At 34.0% G+C, this 14,745-nt stretch overlaps 3 protein-coding genes across 5 annotated transcripts; all 3 read right to left on the bottom strand.

The window, feature by feature from the left end:
* Positions 1-854: 854 nt before the first annotated feature.
* On the bottom strand, positions 855-2,197 carry LOC118060905 (probable xyloglucan endotransglucosylase/hydrolase protein 23). The gene is made up of 3 exons (XM_035074219.2): positions 1,832-2,197; positions 1,548-1,741; positions 855-1,461 (listed from the first exon to the last, which is right to left on the bottom strand). Exons 1-3 carry the CDS (start codon positions 2,180-2,182, stop codon positions 1,050-1,052), a joined length of 957 nt encoding a protein of 318 aa, XP_034930110.2. The 5' UTR covers positions 2,183-2,197; the 3' UTR covers positions 855-1,049.
* A 2,181-nt stretch (positions 2,198-4,378) lies between these two features.
* Positions 4,379-7,378, bottom strand: LOC118060904 (ADP-ribosylation factor). Of its 2 annotated transcripts, XM_073403780.1 has the most exons (7): positions 7,219-7,377; positions 6,623-6,786; positions 6,456-6,526; positions 5,095-5,214; positions 4,892-5,010; positions 4,719-4,800; positions 4,379-4,630 (listed from the first exon to the last, which is right to left on the bottom strand). In XM_073403780.1, exons 2-7 carry the CDS (start codon positions 6,768-6,770, stop codon positions 4,625-4,627), a joined length of 546 nt encoding a protein of 181 aa, XP_073259881.1. In that variant the 5' UTR covers positions 6,771-6,786; positions 7,219-7,377; the 3' UTR covers positions 4,379-4,624. The 2 variants fall into 2 exon arrangements, with proteins under 2 accessions (XP_073259881.1, XP_073259880.1); XM_073403779.1 differs by lacking the exon at positions 4,379-4,630 and having other exon boundaries at positions 4,707-4,800; positions 7,219-7,378.
* Positions 7,379-8,747: 1,369 nt separating this feature from the next.
* On the bottom strand, positions 8,748-12,800 carry LOC118060903 (ADP-ribosylation factor). 2 transcript variants are annotated; one of them, XM_035074216.2, is made up of 7 exons: positions 12,652-12,800; positions 11,943-12,106; positions 11,780-11,850; positions 9,476-9,595; positions 9,273-9,391; positions 9,098-9,179; positions 8,748-9,009 (listed from the first exon to the last, which is right to left on the bottom strand). In XM_035074216.2, exons 2-7 carry the CDS (start codon positions 12,088-12,090, stop codon positions 9,004-9,006), a joined length of 546 nt encoding a protein of 181 aa, XP_034930107.1. In that variant the 5' UTR covers positions 12,091-12,106; positions 12,652-12,800; the 3' UTR covers positions 8,748-9,003. The 2 variants fall into 2 exon arrangements, with proteins under 2 accessions (XP_034930107.1, XP_034930106.1); XM_035074215.2 differs by lacking the exon at positions 8,748-9,009 and having other exon boundaries at positions 9,086-9,179.
* Positions 12,801-14,745: the final 1,945 nt, after the last annotated feature.

The following is a 14,745-nucleotide window of genomic DNA, read 5'->3' as shown; positions in this document are numbered from 1 at the left end:
CTGAACAACATGAATCTATAGCAAAATTTAAACAGGATTTAAGCCAAGAAGGGTTCAGCTAATTATAAAGTTGTTTATGTAGTTTCGTTTTTTTTTTTTAATAATGTTCAAGACAACATCGTTTTAGCTAAGAAAAAAAAAAACAGTGGAAATGAGGTTGTTTTGGAATTTGATTTAACAACTCATGAACCAAAACCCATATAGCTAGGTGGATCATGGAGTGAGTTCTGAAAACTGTGCTCTGCATTGTGACAGCCCATCAATGAATATGATCACAAAAAAAGCTTCGATGCTGACTTAGTTATTGGTCCAAGCCCATTTTCCTAGCTCACATCAACTCTCTCTCTTACCAAATCCCTCCCTTGCTGAAGTCGTTTGCTTTAGGACAACTAAAACAAATTCATCCAGATTTACTGTAGTTTATTTTTATGTTAAAAATAATATTTTAAAAATAAAAAAAATATTATTTTAATATATTTTTAAATAAATAATATTTTAAAAAATAATCGTTAAAACAATTCTAAACACTCCTTTCTAAACACTCCTTGACGTTTACCTAAACCATTAAACTTGAGATTTTAATTAAGAAGGTTTTAGGTCTGAAAATTAAGTTTTTTTGGTGTAGATATTCACGGGACTATTTCATTATGTAAAGCCTGTTTCATGATAATTTCTTTTTAGACTTGTTTAAAAAATATATTGAAATAATATTTTAAAAAAATATTTTTAACATTAGAATATTATAATTATTTGAAAATATTTAAAAAATAATTTTTAAAATATATTTTTGAAATATAAAAATAAACAAGCTAGATGTCCATGGCTAGGTAGATGTTTTAACAATAAAGAAAAAGAAGAAGAAGAAGTAATGGGATAATATAATATAACTTGTTTAATTCAACAGATATTATATATTGGAAAACATTTCAGCAAAAAAAATCGTACATTCATACACACATTGATATGTAATTTGCATGAGGAAAAACAAATAATGAAAGAATTTAAGTATTAGAATCTATGTCCTGCTGTGTGACTGTATCTCCTTCCTTTTAAGAAGCGTTGCATTCTGGCGGAAGTCCTTGAGGAAACCTCTTAGCGTCTGTGCAGTAATTGTATATCATGTAGTTTTTTTTGACCCATTCTAGCCTCTGTTGACTTGTTGAACCAAGCTCTTCTGAAAGCCAAGCGTTGGTGTTGGAGGAGGCTGCAGCGGCGGAGGAATTTGTACCACAAGAAGATGCGCCGTTGGACCAGACACAAGCATCCTTAGCATTGAAGTTCCTGTAGGAGGCAGTGAAAGGAGCTTGTGACCAATCAGTCTTCACTAAGCCACCTCTTGTAGCCCAGTCATCTGCATTCCATAAACTAGAGTAAATTCTCATTGGCTGATTCTTAGGGAATGGAACACCTCTTGATTCCATGTTCTTGAATTCTCTAATAGGGGTGCCATCTACAGAGAAACTGGTACAAAAGAGAAGAAAATGTTACAAGAAATCATTAATTTTGAGCTCTAAATTAGCCCGGTAACTATGGAGTGGCTAGCTTACATGATTCTTTGTGGGTTCCAAAGGATGGAGTAGGTGTGGAAATCAGTAGTTGGATCAAACCAGAGGTAAAATTGTTGCTCCCTGTTGCCTTTGCCTTGGCTAAACACATTGGTATGGAGAATGTAAGGATCGCCACTCAAGTTCCCCAGGAACTCGAAGTCTATCTCATCCCATGTTGACCCTTTTGATGACAACTGAAAATATAAACACTCAGATTAATACCAAGAGCATATGTTAAACTCTCTTAATCAAAACAGTAATTAATTAATATCAAGAAAACTTACATAATAGGCAGTTACAGTGCCAGCAGAGTTGCCAGGGACAAGCTTGAGTTGCATATCAATCTTTCCAAATAAATACTCGTTGGTGGATTGGAATCCGGAGCCAGAAGCTTTGTCAAGATTGAGAGTAAGAAGCTCACCATTGCTGAGTATCTTAGCACGGCCATCTCCCCATGTAATATCAAAGTTTTGGTTGAAGTTACCAAGAGATGACCCCATCAAAGAACTGACAGTAAAAGAGACCAAGAACATTAGTAACATCGGAACACTTGAAGAAGCAAGCAGAAAAGCCATGGATACAATGGAATACAGTTTAGCAAGTTGTTTGTAAGTGATGAGATGTGTATTGTGCATGTCTCGGAGGGAATTTATAGTACAAGTGTGTAGGAAGGAAGGAAGTGTGTAGGAAGGTTCATTGCGCGCAGCTGTGGCCAGTTGGACACAGATAGTAATGAATTGAGTGTAATCAATGGCATGCACAGACACAAATGATGAAACGCGGTTTTGCATGGGAATATATGATAAAAAAGAAAGAAAGATGGAGATTTGGTTACACCAGATGAGGCCCAGTTTTCTCAATGACAAGCACAGACACAAATGATGAAACGCGGTTTTGGATGGGATATCTGATAAAAAAAAGAAAAGAAAAAAAGATGGAGATTTGGGGTGGGGACACCAGATGAGGCCAAGTTTTCTTCCAGCAGCAGTCACCTGACCTGGTTGTTGCTTTGTTGGTCCACCACTTTTCCTTTCACCATGCTTTTTTCTTACCTAAACCCACCACCGTCACCATTGGAGTCGGTGGTGGCAAGGATTGTTTATGGATTCGTTACCATCAAAGCTGTTACTGTGTACACGTAAATGGTATTTATTAAACTAGGCTGCTGAGCACGGCAAGTTGACCTTGTAACTCACCCATCCAGATCCAATATCTAGCCAGGCTAAATCTTATATCAAATTGATTTGAAATTATCTCTGTACTGTAACTATTTTGGCATTTTAAAATTGATTAGGACAGGATGGGTATTTTATTTAGTTTTTTAATTGTAAAATTACATTGATGCCCTTAAAAAGAAGAAATTGTTAGGCTGTCATGAAGGGGGTATTTTGTATTCTCGTTTGATTGTGCGCGTTACCCTCATAATTATGAAAAATTGAGTTGACAGTGGAGGCTTTTTTTTTTTTTTTTTTTTTTATCTTTTTAATTTTATAAGTATATTATAAAGACCTACTTACAGTTAGAATTTATATTCTAAAGCCTAGGATCATAAGGTCGTATTTTAGTCATTACACTACAGGTTTTTTTGTTTTTCTGTTTTTTATGACCTTTATTATTATTATTTTTTTTATTTGAGTTATCTCAGATTTTTTTTATTTTTTTTTTAATTTAATAAAATTAATTGATTGAATATAGATGGATGTTCACTTTATTTTGTTGTATTCATTCTGTTTCTATTTCTCTGAAGTGTTACTCTAATAACTAATCTAGCTTCTTTTGAAGTCATTATTTAGTGTCAATGATTATTTTTTTCTTTTTTGTTGTTTTTCTTTTACTCGATGTTTCAAATCAGCCCCTAAATTTCTTTTTTTTTTTTTTTTTATACTTATTTTTTTGATTATTTTTTTGTTTGAAATAATTTATGAAAGTTGAATTTTTGTTGTCATTTCATCCTCATTTATTTTTTTGCTTTATCAAATTTGATCTTTATTTTTTTAGTTGCTATTTTTGTAATATGTGATAATTTTTAGAGTTGCATTTTTTCGATTCCAACACCAGTCATTTTTTTCCCATTCTCTTTTTTCTTGTATTATTTTGATTTTTACTTTTTTGCTCCGCAAAAGTTTCTAGATTTACATGATTTCATTCTTCAACATTTAATTAGTTTTGATTTAAGCTTCTTGATTAAGCTCATGTCTATAATTTCATGGGTTGTAAAGTTTGCCCAGAATTGCTTAAATTTTTTTATTTTTATCATTTTTAAAATTAATATTTTTTTTAATTTTCTCTTTCAATATTTATTTAATTGGATTATCTTAATTTTTATTTATTTATTGTTCTTTATTAAATTTATTTTTTAAATAAATTTTATTTTTGAATTAAATAAAATTAATTGAATACTCATCTTAATTTACTTTGTTTAAATTGCTTCAATTGTCTTTTTCAAGTTGGTTGCTTTAATTATCTATATACGACTTTTTTTAATATCATCGTCGTCTAGATTTTTTCAAGAGTTTAAACCATCTTTAGCAAACTCATTTTTATGATGTGCGGTATCCATCATAAAATGACAACGAATCTCCATCAAATCTTTTTTTTTTTCTTTCTTTCCCTTCCAAATATAGTTTGTTCTTCAATTAGTCTACTATTACTGTCATTAATTTAAATAAAATTATTAAACTACCTGATCTATATTTTTCTCGCTTTTTTTAAAATAGCACCGTCGTCTAAGCTTCCTTCTGTACACTAAAAAATTTGACCGGCCCGCAGTACTGCATTACTCGAGAGATTGCCATGAAGCAATTGCTGGTCATTGAAAGAAGCACCAAGTCTTCAAAAAATCCACTAGCATAAAACTCGAATCAAGATACATTATGTTAAAAACTGTGAATCATGAATTATTTTAAAACCTATAGGGATAATTTGTCAATTTCTATTACAGTAGCAATATCTTACACAACCAAACATACATTCTCTTGACAATTACAGGATTAAAATTCTGAACACCAAACAACCTAGCACGATTCCCAATTTGAAGTAGAGTGCTATCCAAAAAGCTGCAGAAATCGACCCATCTCTTAAGCCTGCCACGATTCAGCAGACAATGTTACATCCAACAAAACCCGAAGATTTTTATCATTATTTCTTACAAAATACGAGTTAGGACCTTACCTTGCTAGCAATGTTGTTGGAGAGCCAGTCTAGTCCCTCGTAGAGACCTTCACCGGAAGTGGCACAGGTGCTCTGGATATACCTGCAATAAACACACAGCTCAGTCGACATCCATGCATATTTACATAGCAGTAAATAATCAAGAAATTGGCGATAGAGATGTTATCAATTACCAGTGGCGTTGACGGAGTGAATGAAGACCAAGCTTATCTGTAATTTCAGCAGCATTCATAGCATTTGGAAGATCTTGCTTGTTTGCAAACACAAGTAGCACAGCATCCCTCAATTCATCCTATTCAAACAATAATGTCCATTATTAAAAAGCATAAAACCACAAAAGCAAAAGCAAGAAGTGAGATTTAAAGCTTGTGACTACCTCATTCAACATCCGGTGCAGCTCATCCCTTGCTTCAACCACACGGTCACGATCATTGCTATCAACCACAAAGATAAGCCCTTGAGTGTTTTGGAAATAATGCCTCCACAATGGTCGGATCTGTGCAAATTAGAAAAGCAATTTGAGAAAAAATAATCCTTATACCAAACGTGACAAATGAATACAAGATATTGTATTCTGACAGCAGAAGTTGAGTAGGTGACCCTGTTCATAAACTGGCAATTCTAAGTTCATGCTTCAAACAACTGGAGCTAAAATTAAATCCTTATTTGATCAGCATAAAAGGCAAGACAACAAACACAGAAATAGCTTAGGACTTCCACAACCATGACAGAGAGACTGACAACTCGATTATTCAACATCAAATAATTTCTTAAACATCTGTGAGGATGCTATTTCGGTCTGTGCAAGCACAAATAAATGCATAGGGAAAAATTTAAGCACTATCATTAGTGATTGTGCAAAGCGAAGGCCAAATACTCTCAGAAAGGCAAAGGAAAAATTGGGACAAGGTGGCTTCAGTAATGTAGCTTATGAATTCATTCATGACAAGCATATTGATTTTTGTTGCTTATAAACGCACAAGAGTAATATTTAAGCATACCCATTTATGATTGCAATTATATAATTTATCATAATGCACGCCACAGCTGGGATGTCCTTTCCTCACAAAGATAAAGGAAAAAACTGAAAGACAAGGTGGCTTCAGTTGCGTAGCTTATGAATATGTTATGTGCTGGTGGGGGACCAACTAACCAGCACAAGACCGTCCATAAGCACAAGCATCTGCGAAAACTTCAACCACTCACAGCAACAAACAGTGAAATATATACCATATCATGGATTGTCATTCCTCCCAAAAAGTGGAAAACCATGAAATATAAGATGGCTCTAGTCATTATAGGTAATGTTTTTGTTGCATGCTAAAGACAAGCATCTAATCAGCACAGGACCATTCATAAGCACATATATAACCAAAGATAAACTTAGACAGAAAAGGTGTATGCATGTGCTTACAATTGCAGAATTTCAGCCATGCAACGGATAGCTTCCGCTCATAAGAAAAAGAAGAAAAATGTAACACTAAGTAGCTAAATCCATGTAGCTTATGTTTTTTTTTCCTGATGAAGCAATATCTAATCAGCACAAGACCTTCAATAGCACAATTTACAACCAAAGACACCAAGTACAAACATAAATGCACATCATGTCAGGCTAAGTCAATGATTAAAGCTGAAATATTAATGAATCAGCAACTCAAAAAGATAAAATTAAATAGTTTTCCTAATGCCACCATTATATTCAAAGTTCTCATCACAGTATAGCAGAAGTTTCCATACCTTGTCCTGACCACCTACATCCCAGACAGTGAAGCTTATGTTCTTGTATTCCACAGTCTCCACGTTAAACCCTATAATGAAATCCACATATAAGCATCCCTTACCCAAACCAAACAAATTCAGCACTAAGACAACCCTGAAATACCAGTAATATTTCGAGAACATACCAATTGTTGGAATGGTGGTGACAATCTCTCCGAGCTTGAGCTTGTACAAGATGGTGGTCTTACCAGCAGCGTCAAGACCCACCATGAGAATTCGCATTTCTTTCTTGGCAAACAGACGGCTAAAAAGTTTGGTGAATGAGAGCCCCATCTTTCCCTGTTCTCGGCTGCATCAAAAACAAATCAGTAAATCAAAAACTCCAAATTCAGACTTAAATAAAAGAAAAATCATCTAAAAAATCATAGAAAAATCTACCGATCCAAACTTTAACACATTAAAAACCCCATTCCTTTAAATTCCTTCACTTTCCTTCCATTATTTCATACTAAACCCAAGTTCTATAGAATCATGATCTCCCTTATGCTGATACCAACTAATAAAACAAGCATAAGGGTCGTAAAAAGACTCAACAAACATCCCAAAACAGATCTAATCTATCACGGGTCAGATCTATGAACCCTTTAAAACAAAAACAAAAAATCAAACTTTAGAACCAAAATAGGACCAATCAAGATCTACAGTAATAACATCAACAATATATATATAAATAGAGAGAGAGAGAAGAGAGAGAGAGAGAGGAGAGAGAGAAACGACTTACAGAAACGAAGACGAAGAGAGAGGGCAGGATCTACTAAGAAGCTGTGCAGAGACGGGAGATGAAAGAAATGAAAAAGAGAAGGGGATATTTATCCATGTGCGTATAGAATCTAGCCATGGACGTGAGTTAACGCCGTTAATGACTTAATGACGTTAGTGTCCAAGTGAGATTCAGTTTCCGGACCGTACTTTTATTTTGAGACGGTGGATTTATTATATTTCTAATTACTAGTTTCATTTATTATTTAATTTGGCAGAAATATTAAATATTACCATTGTGTTTGTGTGGATTATTTATTTTTATTAATTTATTTTCAATTTAATTAATTATTTTTTGTGTTATCTTCGATTACTTAGTAGCTAACTTCTGTCGATTTTTAATATTAAATTGAGTTCAATTGGTAAGAAAAAAAAGAAAGAAAGGACAATGTTCATTGACACCTCTAACCATGATTATAGAACCTTAAGATTTTGATCACGAGTAAGTAGTGTTAGTTCAGACCAATAAAAAAATAAATAAATTAAGATTTAAAAATTTAATTTTTTATATTAAAAATAAAATTAGAAAAGGTACAAAAACAGTACGGCATCAAGAAAATAATAATAAAAAAGAAAGGAAAATTCATATTATGCTTAGGAAAAGATAAAAGAGTAAATTACTCTAAAAAATAAGAGTATGAAAAGAGGGATTCTCTTCTCTTCAACCCAACAACGCAGCCCATCCTGTTTATTTTTACATTTGAAAAATATATTTTTAAAAATTTAAATTTAAATTTATTTTTTTTATTTTAAAATAATATATTTTTAATATTTTTAGATTATTTTAATATGCTGATATCAAAAATAATTTTTAAAAATAAAAAAAAAATATATCATTTTGATATATTTCTGAATATAAAATACTTTAAAAAATAACAATAACTACTCTCAAACTAGTCTTAAAAAAGAATTAAAGAACACATACACACAACTCTAAACATCTAATTAAAAAGAAAAGAGAAGCAAAATAATCAAAGAAGAGGGTTGCACAATCACCATAGCAAAAAAGAAAAAAATGAATGAGGATTTGAAAATTTTTTTGATCAACTGAGATTCGAAAGCTTGAATAGTGATTGAGATTCAAAAGCTTTAACAGTATTTGATAAAAAATTCTAGATTTACTCTAGCAATTTCATTCAATTTAAATTAGAGTTTATAAAAACATTTAGAAGAAACACAAATAAACTATTAATTGATTTAGATTAAATCCATTGGAATTGATTAAAACAAAAAAACATAGAATCGTAAATAACCCAAGAAAGTAGCTGGCCGGCCAAACAGGAAACTTAAGTTCATGAAGACGGTTCTTCCCATGTGACTTTTCTTGGTGCCATGAATAGAATCTATATATGTGAAAACATGTCTCTAGACTGGCAAGCTGTCCACACAGGATATGTCCATGCATACGGTCAAAGTTTTACAGCATTATTGCAATTTAAAATAGCCACCGCCTGAATCAAGCAATGGGTGGTCAACGAAAGAACCGTACTCTACAAAAACCCCACTAGCATAAATCTTGAATCAAGATACAATATGTTAAAAACTGTGAATCATGAATTATTTTAGTATCTATTAGGATAATTTGCCACTTTCTATTACAGTAACAATATCTTACAAAACCAAACAAATACATTCTTCTCTTAACAATCTCACAGGATAAGAAATCCTTGAACACCAAACAACCTAACAATGTCTCCCAAATTGAAGCAGAATGCTATCCAAAAAGCTGCAGAAATCGACCCATCTCTTAAGCCTGCCACGTTCAGCAGACAATGTTACATCCAACAAAACCCTAAGACTTTTATCATTGTTTCTTACAAAAATACGAGTTAGGACCCTACCTTGCTAGCAATGTTGTTGGAGAGCCAGTCTAGTCCCTCATAGAGACCTTCACCAGAAGTTGCACAGGTGCTCTGGATATACCTGCAATAAACACACAAGGTCAGATGACATCCATGGATATTTTACATAGCAGCTAACTATCGAGAAATTGGCGATGGAGATGTTATCAATTACCAGTGGCGTTGACGGAGTGAATGAAGACCAAGCTTATCTGTAATTTCAGCAGCATTCATAGCATTTGGAAGATCTTGCTTGTTTGCAAACACAAGTAGCACAGCATCCCTCAATTCATCCTATTCAAACAATAATTTCCATTATTAAAAACCATAAAACCACAAAAGCAAAAGTAAGAAGTGAGATTTAAAGCTTGTGACTACCTCATTCAACATCCGGTGCAGCTCATCCCTAGCTTCAACCACACGGTCACGATCATTGCTATCAACCACAAAGATGAGCCCTTGAGTGTTTTGGAAATAATGCCTCCACAATGGTCGGATCTGTGCAAATCAGAAAAGTAAATTGAAAAACAATTCCTTAAACATCAAACATGTGACATATGAAAAAATTGAGATGCCCAAAATATTTAAGATAGAACGACAGAAAATGTCTCCTGGGTGACAGACCGCACATGAGCAGGTTGTTTTTATATACACGATTCTAATTCAACTTTAATTACATCCTTAATTGATCAGCGTAAATGGTAACACAGCCAAATTCAATGTAAGCATAAATACATCAATTGCATGAAATATAATCATATGCATTAACAGAAGGAAAGTGGATATAAGATTTATGATGTACACCGCACCATTGAAAGCTTTCCTCACAAAGACAGGAGAACTGAAAGACACGATGGGTTCATTAATGTAGCTTACGAATATGTTATGTGCTGGTGGAATTCAACTAGCCAGCACAAGACCGTCGATAAGCACAACCAAAACTTCAACCACAAAACATTTACAACCACAGACAACTAAACATCTGCTGCCATATCATGGGTTGTCATTACTCATTCCAACAAGAGGAAAAGCCATGAAAGACAAGATGGCTCTACTCAATAGAGCTTATGTATTTGTTGTGTGCAAATGACTAAGCATCTAATCAAATTCAACTTTAACAACATCCTTGATTGATCAACATAAAAAAACAGCAACCGAATTCCACCTATGCACATATACATGCATTGCGCAAAATATAATCATTCACGTTAAGAACATGACAGTGGATACAAGATTTATGATGTACACCGCACCGTTGAAAGCTTTCCTCACAAAGACAGGAGAACTGAAAGACAAGATGGGTTCATTAATGTAGCTTACGAATATGTTATGTGCTGGTGGAATTCAACTAGCCAGCACAAGACCGTCGATAAGCACACAACCAATACTTCAACCACAAAACATCTACAACCACAGACAACAAAACATCTGCCATATCATGGGTTGTCATTCCTCATTCCAACAAGAGGAAAACCCATGAAAGACAAGATGGCTCTACTCAATTTAGCTTATGTATTTATTTTGTGCAAATGGCAAAGCATCTAATCAAATTCTACTTCAACCACATCCTTGATTGATCAGCATTAAAAAAATGCAACTGAATTCCACCCATGCACAAATACATGCATTGCACAAAATATAGTCACACGCATTAACAACATGACAATGGATACAAGATTTATGATGTACACCGCACCGTTGAAAGCTTTCCTCACAAAGACAGGAGAACTGAAAGACAAGATGGGTTCATTAATGTAGCTTACGAATATGTTATGTGCTGATGGAATTAAACTAACCAGCACAAGACCGTCGATAAGCACATAAACAACCAAAACTTCAACAACACATCATTTACAACCACAGACAACAAAACATCTGCCATATCATGGGTAGTCATTACTCATTACAACAAGAGGAAAAACCATGAAAGACAAGATGGCTCTACTCAATAGAGCTGATGTATTTGTTGTGTGCAAATGACAAAGCATCTAATCAAATTCAACTTTAACTACATCCCTGATTGATCAACATAAAAAAAAATGCAACCAAATTCCACCTATGCACAAATACATGCATTGCACGAAATATAATCATACGCCTTAACAACATGACAGTGGATACAAGATTTATGATGTACACCGTTGAAAGCTTTCCTCACAAAGACAGGAGAACTAAAAGACAAGGTGGGTTCATTAATGTAGCTTACGAATATGTTATGTGCTGGTGGAATTCAACGAGCCAGCACAAGACCGTCGATAAGCACATAAACAACCAAAACTTCAACAACACATCATTTACAACCACAGACAACAAAATGCTTGCTCACTCCAACAAGAGGAAAATCCATGAAAGACAAGATGACTACTCAATATAGCTTACGTATTTGTTGTGTGCATGCATAAGTTTGCATCTGCTTCTACTAGTAAAATTTCAGCAACACAATTGTTAGCTTCTCCTTTCATACAGAAAAAGGAAAAATGGCAACATTAACTGGTTTAATCCATGCAGCTTATGATTTGATTATGTGCTGATGGAGCCATATCTAATCAGTACACGACAGGCACATTTTACAGCAAGAGACAAGCACAAACACTTTGATACATATTGACAACAATTTGATAAATTTTCCTAAGATTGTCATTATAGCCAAAGTTCTCATTACAATTTACAACATGTACATACCTTGTCCTGGCCACCAACATCCCAGACAGTGAAGCTTATGTTCTTGTATTCTACAGTCTCCACATTAAACCCTAAATAGAAACAGATAATTAGCCAAACAATACAAGAGTGCACGACAAATTCAGTACTGAGATAACTATAAGGTACTGGTAAATTTCCATACCAATTGTTGGAATGGTGGTGACAATCTCTCCGAGCTTGAGCTTGTACAAGATGGTGGTCTTACCAGCAGCGTCAAGACCCACCATGAGAATTCTCATTTCTTTCTTGGCAAAAAGACGGCTAAAAAGCTTAGTGAATGAAAGCCCCATCTTTCCTAAATCAAGCCTGCATCAAAATCCCAACAATCAATCTTCAAAAAAAGATGCCTTTAACACCTTCCATAACATTCTATTGATCACGCCAATCAATCAAAATAAACAATACATGCAAGCAAGCAAGATCTTAAGCAACATTTACAAACACAAGCAAAACCTTTTCTTTTTCATACTGTTTCACAAACAACATGTTCAACCTATCAGAGAATTAAAAAAAATCAGTAAATCAAGAGATCCAAGCTTATATACATGATAAATCTTCTTTTCAATTCCTTTATTTTCATTTCAATATTTCACACCAAACCCGAATTTTATTGATTCATGAAATCTCTTAAATCAACACCAGCAAACAAAACAAGAAAAAGGGTCATATAAAAACTCAACAAACACACAAAAAACAGATCTAATCTAACATGGGTCAGATCTATGTAACATTTTTAAGAAAGAAAAAACAGACTATACAACCAAAACAAGACTAATCTGACCAAAGCCCAGATCAAGATCTACAATAACGATATCAAAATCAATAGGAACAGAGAGATGGCGATGGCTTACAGAGAAAGTGAGGCAGGGAGGGGGCGGGTTCTACAGAGAAGAGAAGCTGCCCAGAGAAAGAAATGAAGGAAATGCAAAAGATACGGGCTCTATTTATCGATCTTTGCTTGATGGAAGCGATGAGTTAACGGCGTAGTTATTTAACGAGGTTAGGGTAAAAGTTGATATTCAATTTGTAGGCCCCACATTGTTTGGTTGATTTTCGAAGGACCGTTTATTTTTGTGTTTCATGATTTTTTAAAGTAATTTTTTTAAAAAAAATATTTTTTATAATTTTGATATAATGTATTAAAAGCAAAAAATTTCTAAAAAACGAATTAATTTTTTTAAAAAAAGACATTATGCGTTGTAAAATATCACAAAAAAGAAGTATGAAGAAAAAAACCCGAAAATAAAGGCATATTGGAAGGTGTCAAATATGTGTGGCTAATTGGAAGAATAAGGTACTGTTTATTTTTAAAAATAAAAAAAATAAAATATTTTAAAATAAAAAATATTTGTAAGTCATTACATTTGCGGTATTGGAGCTTGATCTCATCTTCCTGTTGGTTGCCTCCTATTATTTAATTGTGTCTCACGACAACGTGGCTTTTATCTCAGCCACGAAAGAGACATTAATTTGCATTTGAGGTATTGTTAAAAGTACTTTTTTTCTTTTCTTTGTATTCTGGGTTCAAATCTCATTGTGCATGCCTGTCACCCCCGCGGTTTACATGTTCACTAGGTTTTGCAGGATGTTCAGTGAGCCGTGAAGATTAGTCGTGGTGCGCGTGCAAGCTGGCCAGGACACCCACATAAATAAAAAAAAAAAAAAAAGAGACATTAATTTGCGTAGCTTAGCCAATCAGATTCTGTTGCTTTCTTTAAAGGGCTTTCTCTCAAAACTGATCTCTGGAAAAAGAAAAAAAAAAAGACGAGTTATTAGACAACTCCGAAGTGTTTGAGTTATTCAATTTATTAAAACAAGTTTATTTTGTTTTTTTATGTTCATCTAGTAGATTTGACTAGATTAACTGATCTTAATTAAATTTAAATTGTATTTGATTTAATTAAAAATTTAAACTCAAGTCAAGTTTTAAAAATTTTCAAGTTAATCTGTTGAGTTGAATTATATTTTTAATAACAATAAAAAAAGCCTGTTTTTTCTTCTTTTTAACACAATGATATAACCAATAATGTACATCGCTTGTCAAAAAAAAATAAAAAAAATCACATTTGAAATGGGTTCAAATCTGATGTTTCTATGGTGAATAAGAACCTGCTTTAATGTTTTAGACAAATAGCTTCAACATGAGTGCAACAGAAATAGAAATTATTTGAAAAGCAAAAATTGTTGTCTCTTATTGTCTGCTTATAAGATTACCAGAATCCTTGTAAAAACAAGATGATCCACGGCCAGTCCATGACTAGCTCACCACCACCCTCTTGCTGTTTTTTCAGTATCCATTAGCCTCTCTGTTTCATCTCTTGCTCGACGCAGAATTCATGTTCATGTCGTCAATGGGCTGAGCAGTGGCATCTTGCTTGCTCAAAGCCAATCCAAAGATGACGATGACGACATTGGAGTCCATAACCTTACGGTTGGGTCTGAAATCACTTGGAGTTTTTAGGAGAATACATGGCCAATTGTTTGGATTTTGGAGATTCCGTCAAGGATGAAGGCTTCGAAATGCACTTTGCCAACAAAATGACATTCCTCGTTATTTTTTCTCTGCATTTTTAGGATTTTGTATGGTTTTTTTGCTACTATGTTGACTGCGAAGCAAGAAGACACATGAAGCTCGCACATATTGTTCCTGGGATGGGATCCAGTGCATAGAAGCAGCTGATTCGACTACAGCCTCCAAAGCGCCGTCGATGGCTTCCTCTTCACCGCATACTCCATCTGATTTCTTTCGCCGATATTGATCGGCGGCCAACAAGGATGATACCTCCATGCAACCTATCGAATTACGATCTGTATAGAGACTTCTGACAATGGCACCAACCGGAGGTATGGCGCAGCCTTTGATAGAGAAGATCTTGCATTGTTCTTGAAATTGTAAACATGCCATTTTCTGCTGTGATTGTCACTGAAACTGGACGTGTTAGGAA

Source organism: Populus alba, chromosome 13, assembly GCF_005239225.2.
Source record: "Populus alba chromosome 13, ASM523922v2, whole genome shotgun sequence".
NCBI classification, from domain to species: Eukaryota; Viridiplantae; Streptophyta; class Magnoliopsida; order Malpighiales; family Salicaceae; genus Populus; species Populus alba.
Note: the sequence above shows the minus strand (reverse complement) of the source record. Positions and strands in the feature narration are given on the sequence as shown.

Bases quoted from the DNA above. Each gene is read 5' to 3' on its own strand.
- LOC118060903 (XM_035074215.2), bottom strand. From the start codon at position 12,090: ATGGGGCTTTCATTCACTAAGCTTTTTAGCCGTCTTTTTGCCAAGAAA. The intron at 11,851-11,942 runs GTATGGAAATTT...GTTTCTATTTAG, and splicing joins CACCACCATTCCAACAATTG to GGTTTAATGTGGAGACTGTA. The intron at 9,596-11,779 runs GTATGTACATGT...TGATTTGCACAG, and splicing joins ATGTTGGTGGCCAGGACAAG to ATCCGACCATTGTGGAGGCA.
- LOC118060905 (XM_035074219.2), bottom strand. From the start codon at position 2,182: ATGCACAATACACATCTCATCACTTACAAACAACTTGCTAAACTGTAT. The intron at 1,742-1,831 runs GTAAGTTTTCTT...TTATATTTTCAG, and splicing joins GCACTGTAACTGCCTATTAT to TTGTCATCAAAAGGGTCAAC. The intron at 1,462-1,547 runs GTAAGCTAGCCA...CTTTTGTACCAG, and splicing joins TGGAACCCACAAAGAATCAT to TTTCTCTGTAGATGGCACCC.
- LOC118060904 (XM_073403779.1), bottom strand. From the start codon at position 6,770: ATGGGGCTCTCATTCACCAAACTTTTTAGCCGTCTGTTTGCCAAGAAA. The intron at 6,527-6,622 runs GTATGTTCTCGA...ATTTCATTATAG, and splicing joins CACCACCATTCCAACAATTG to GGTTTAACGTGGAGACTGTG. The intron at 4,801-4,891 runs GTAATTGATAAC...TGTTTATTGCAG, and splicing joins TCACTCCGTCAACGCCACTG to GTATATCCAGAGCACCTGTG.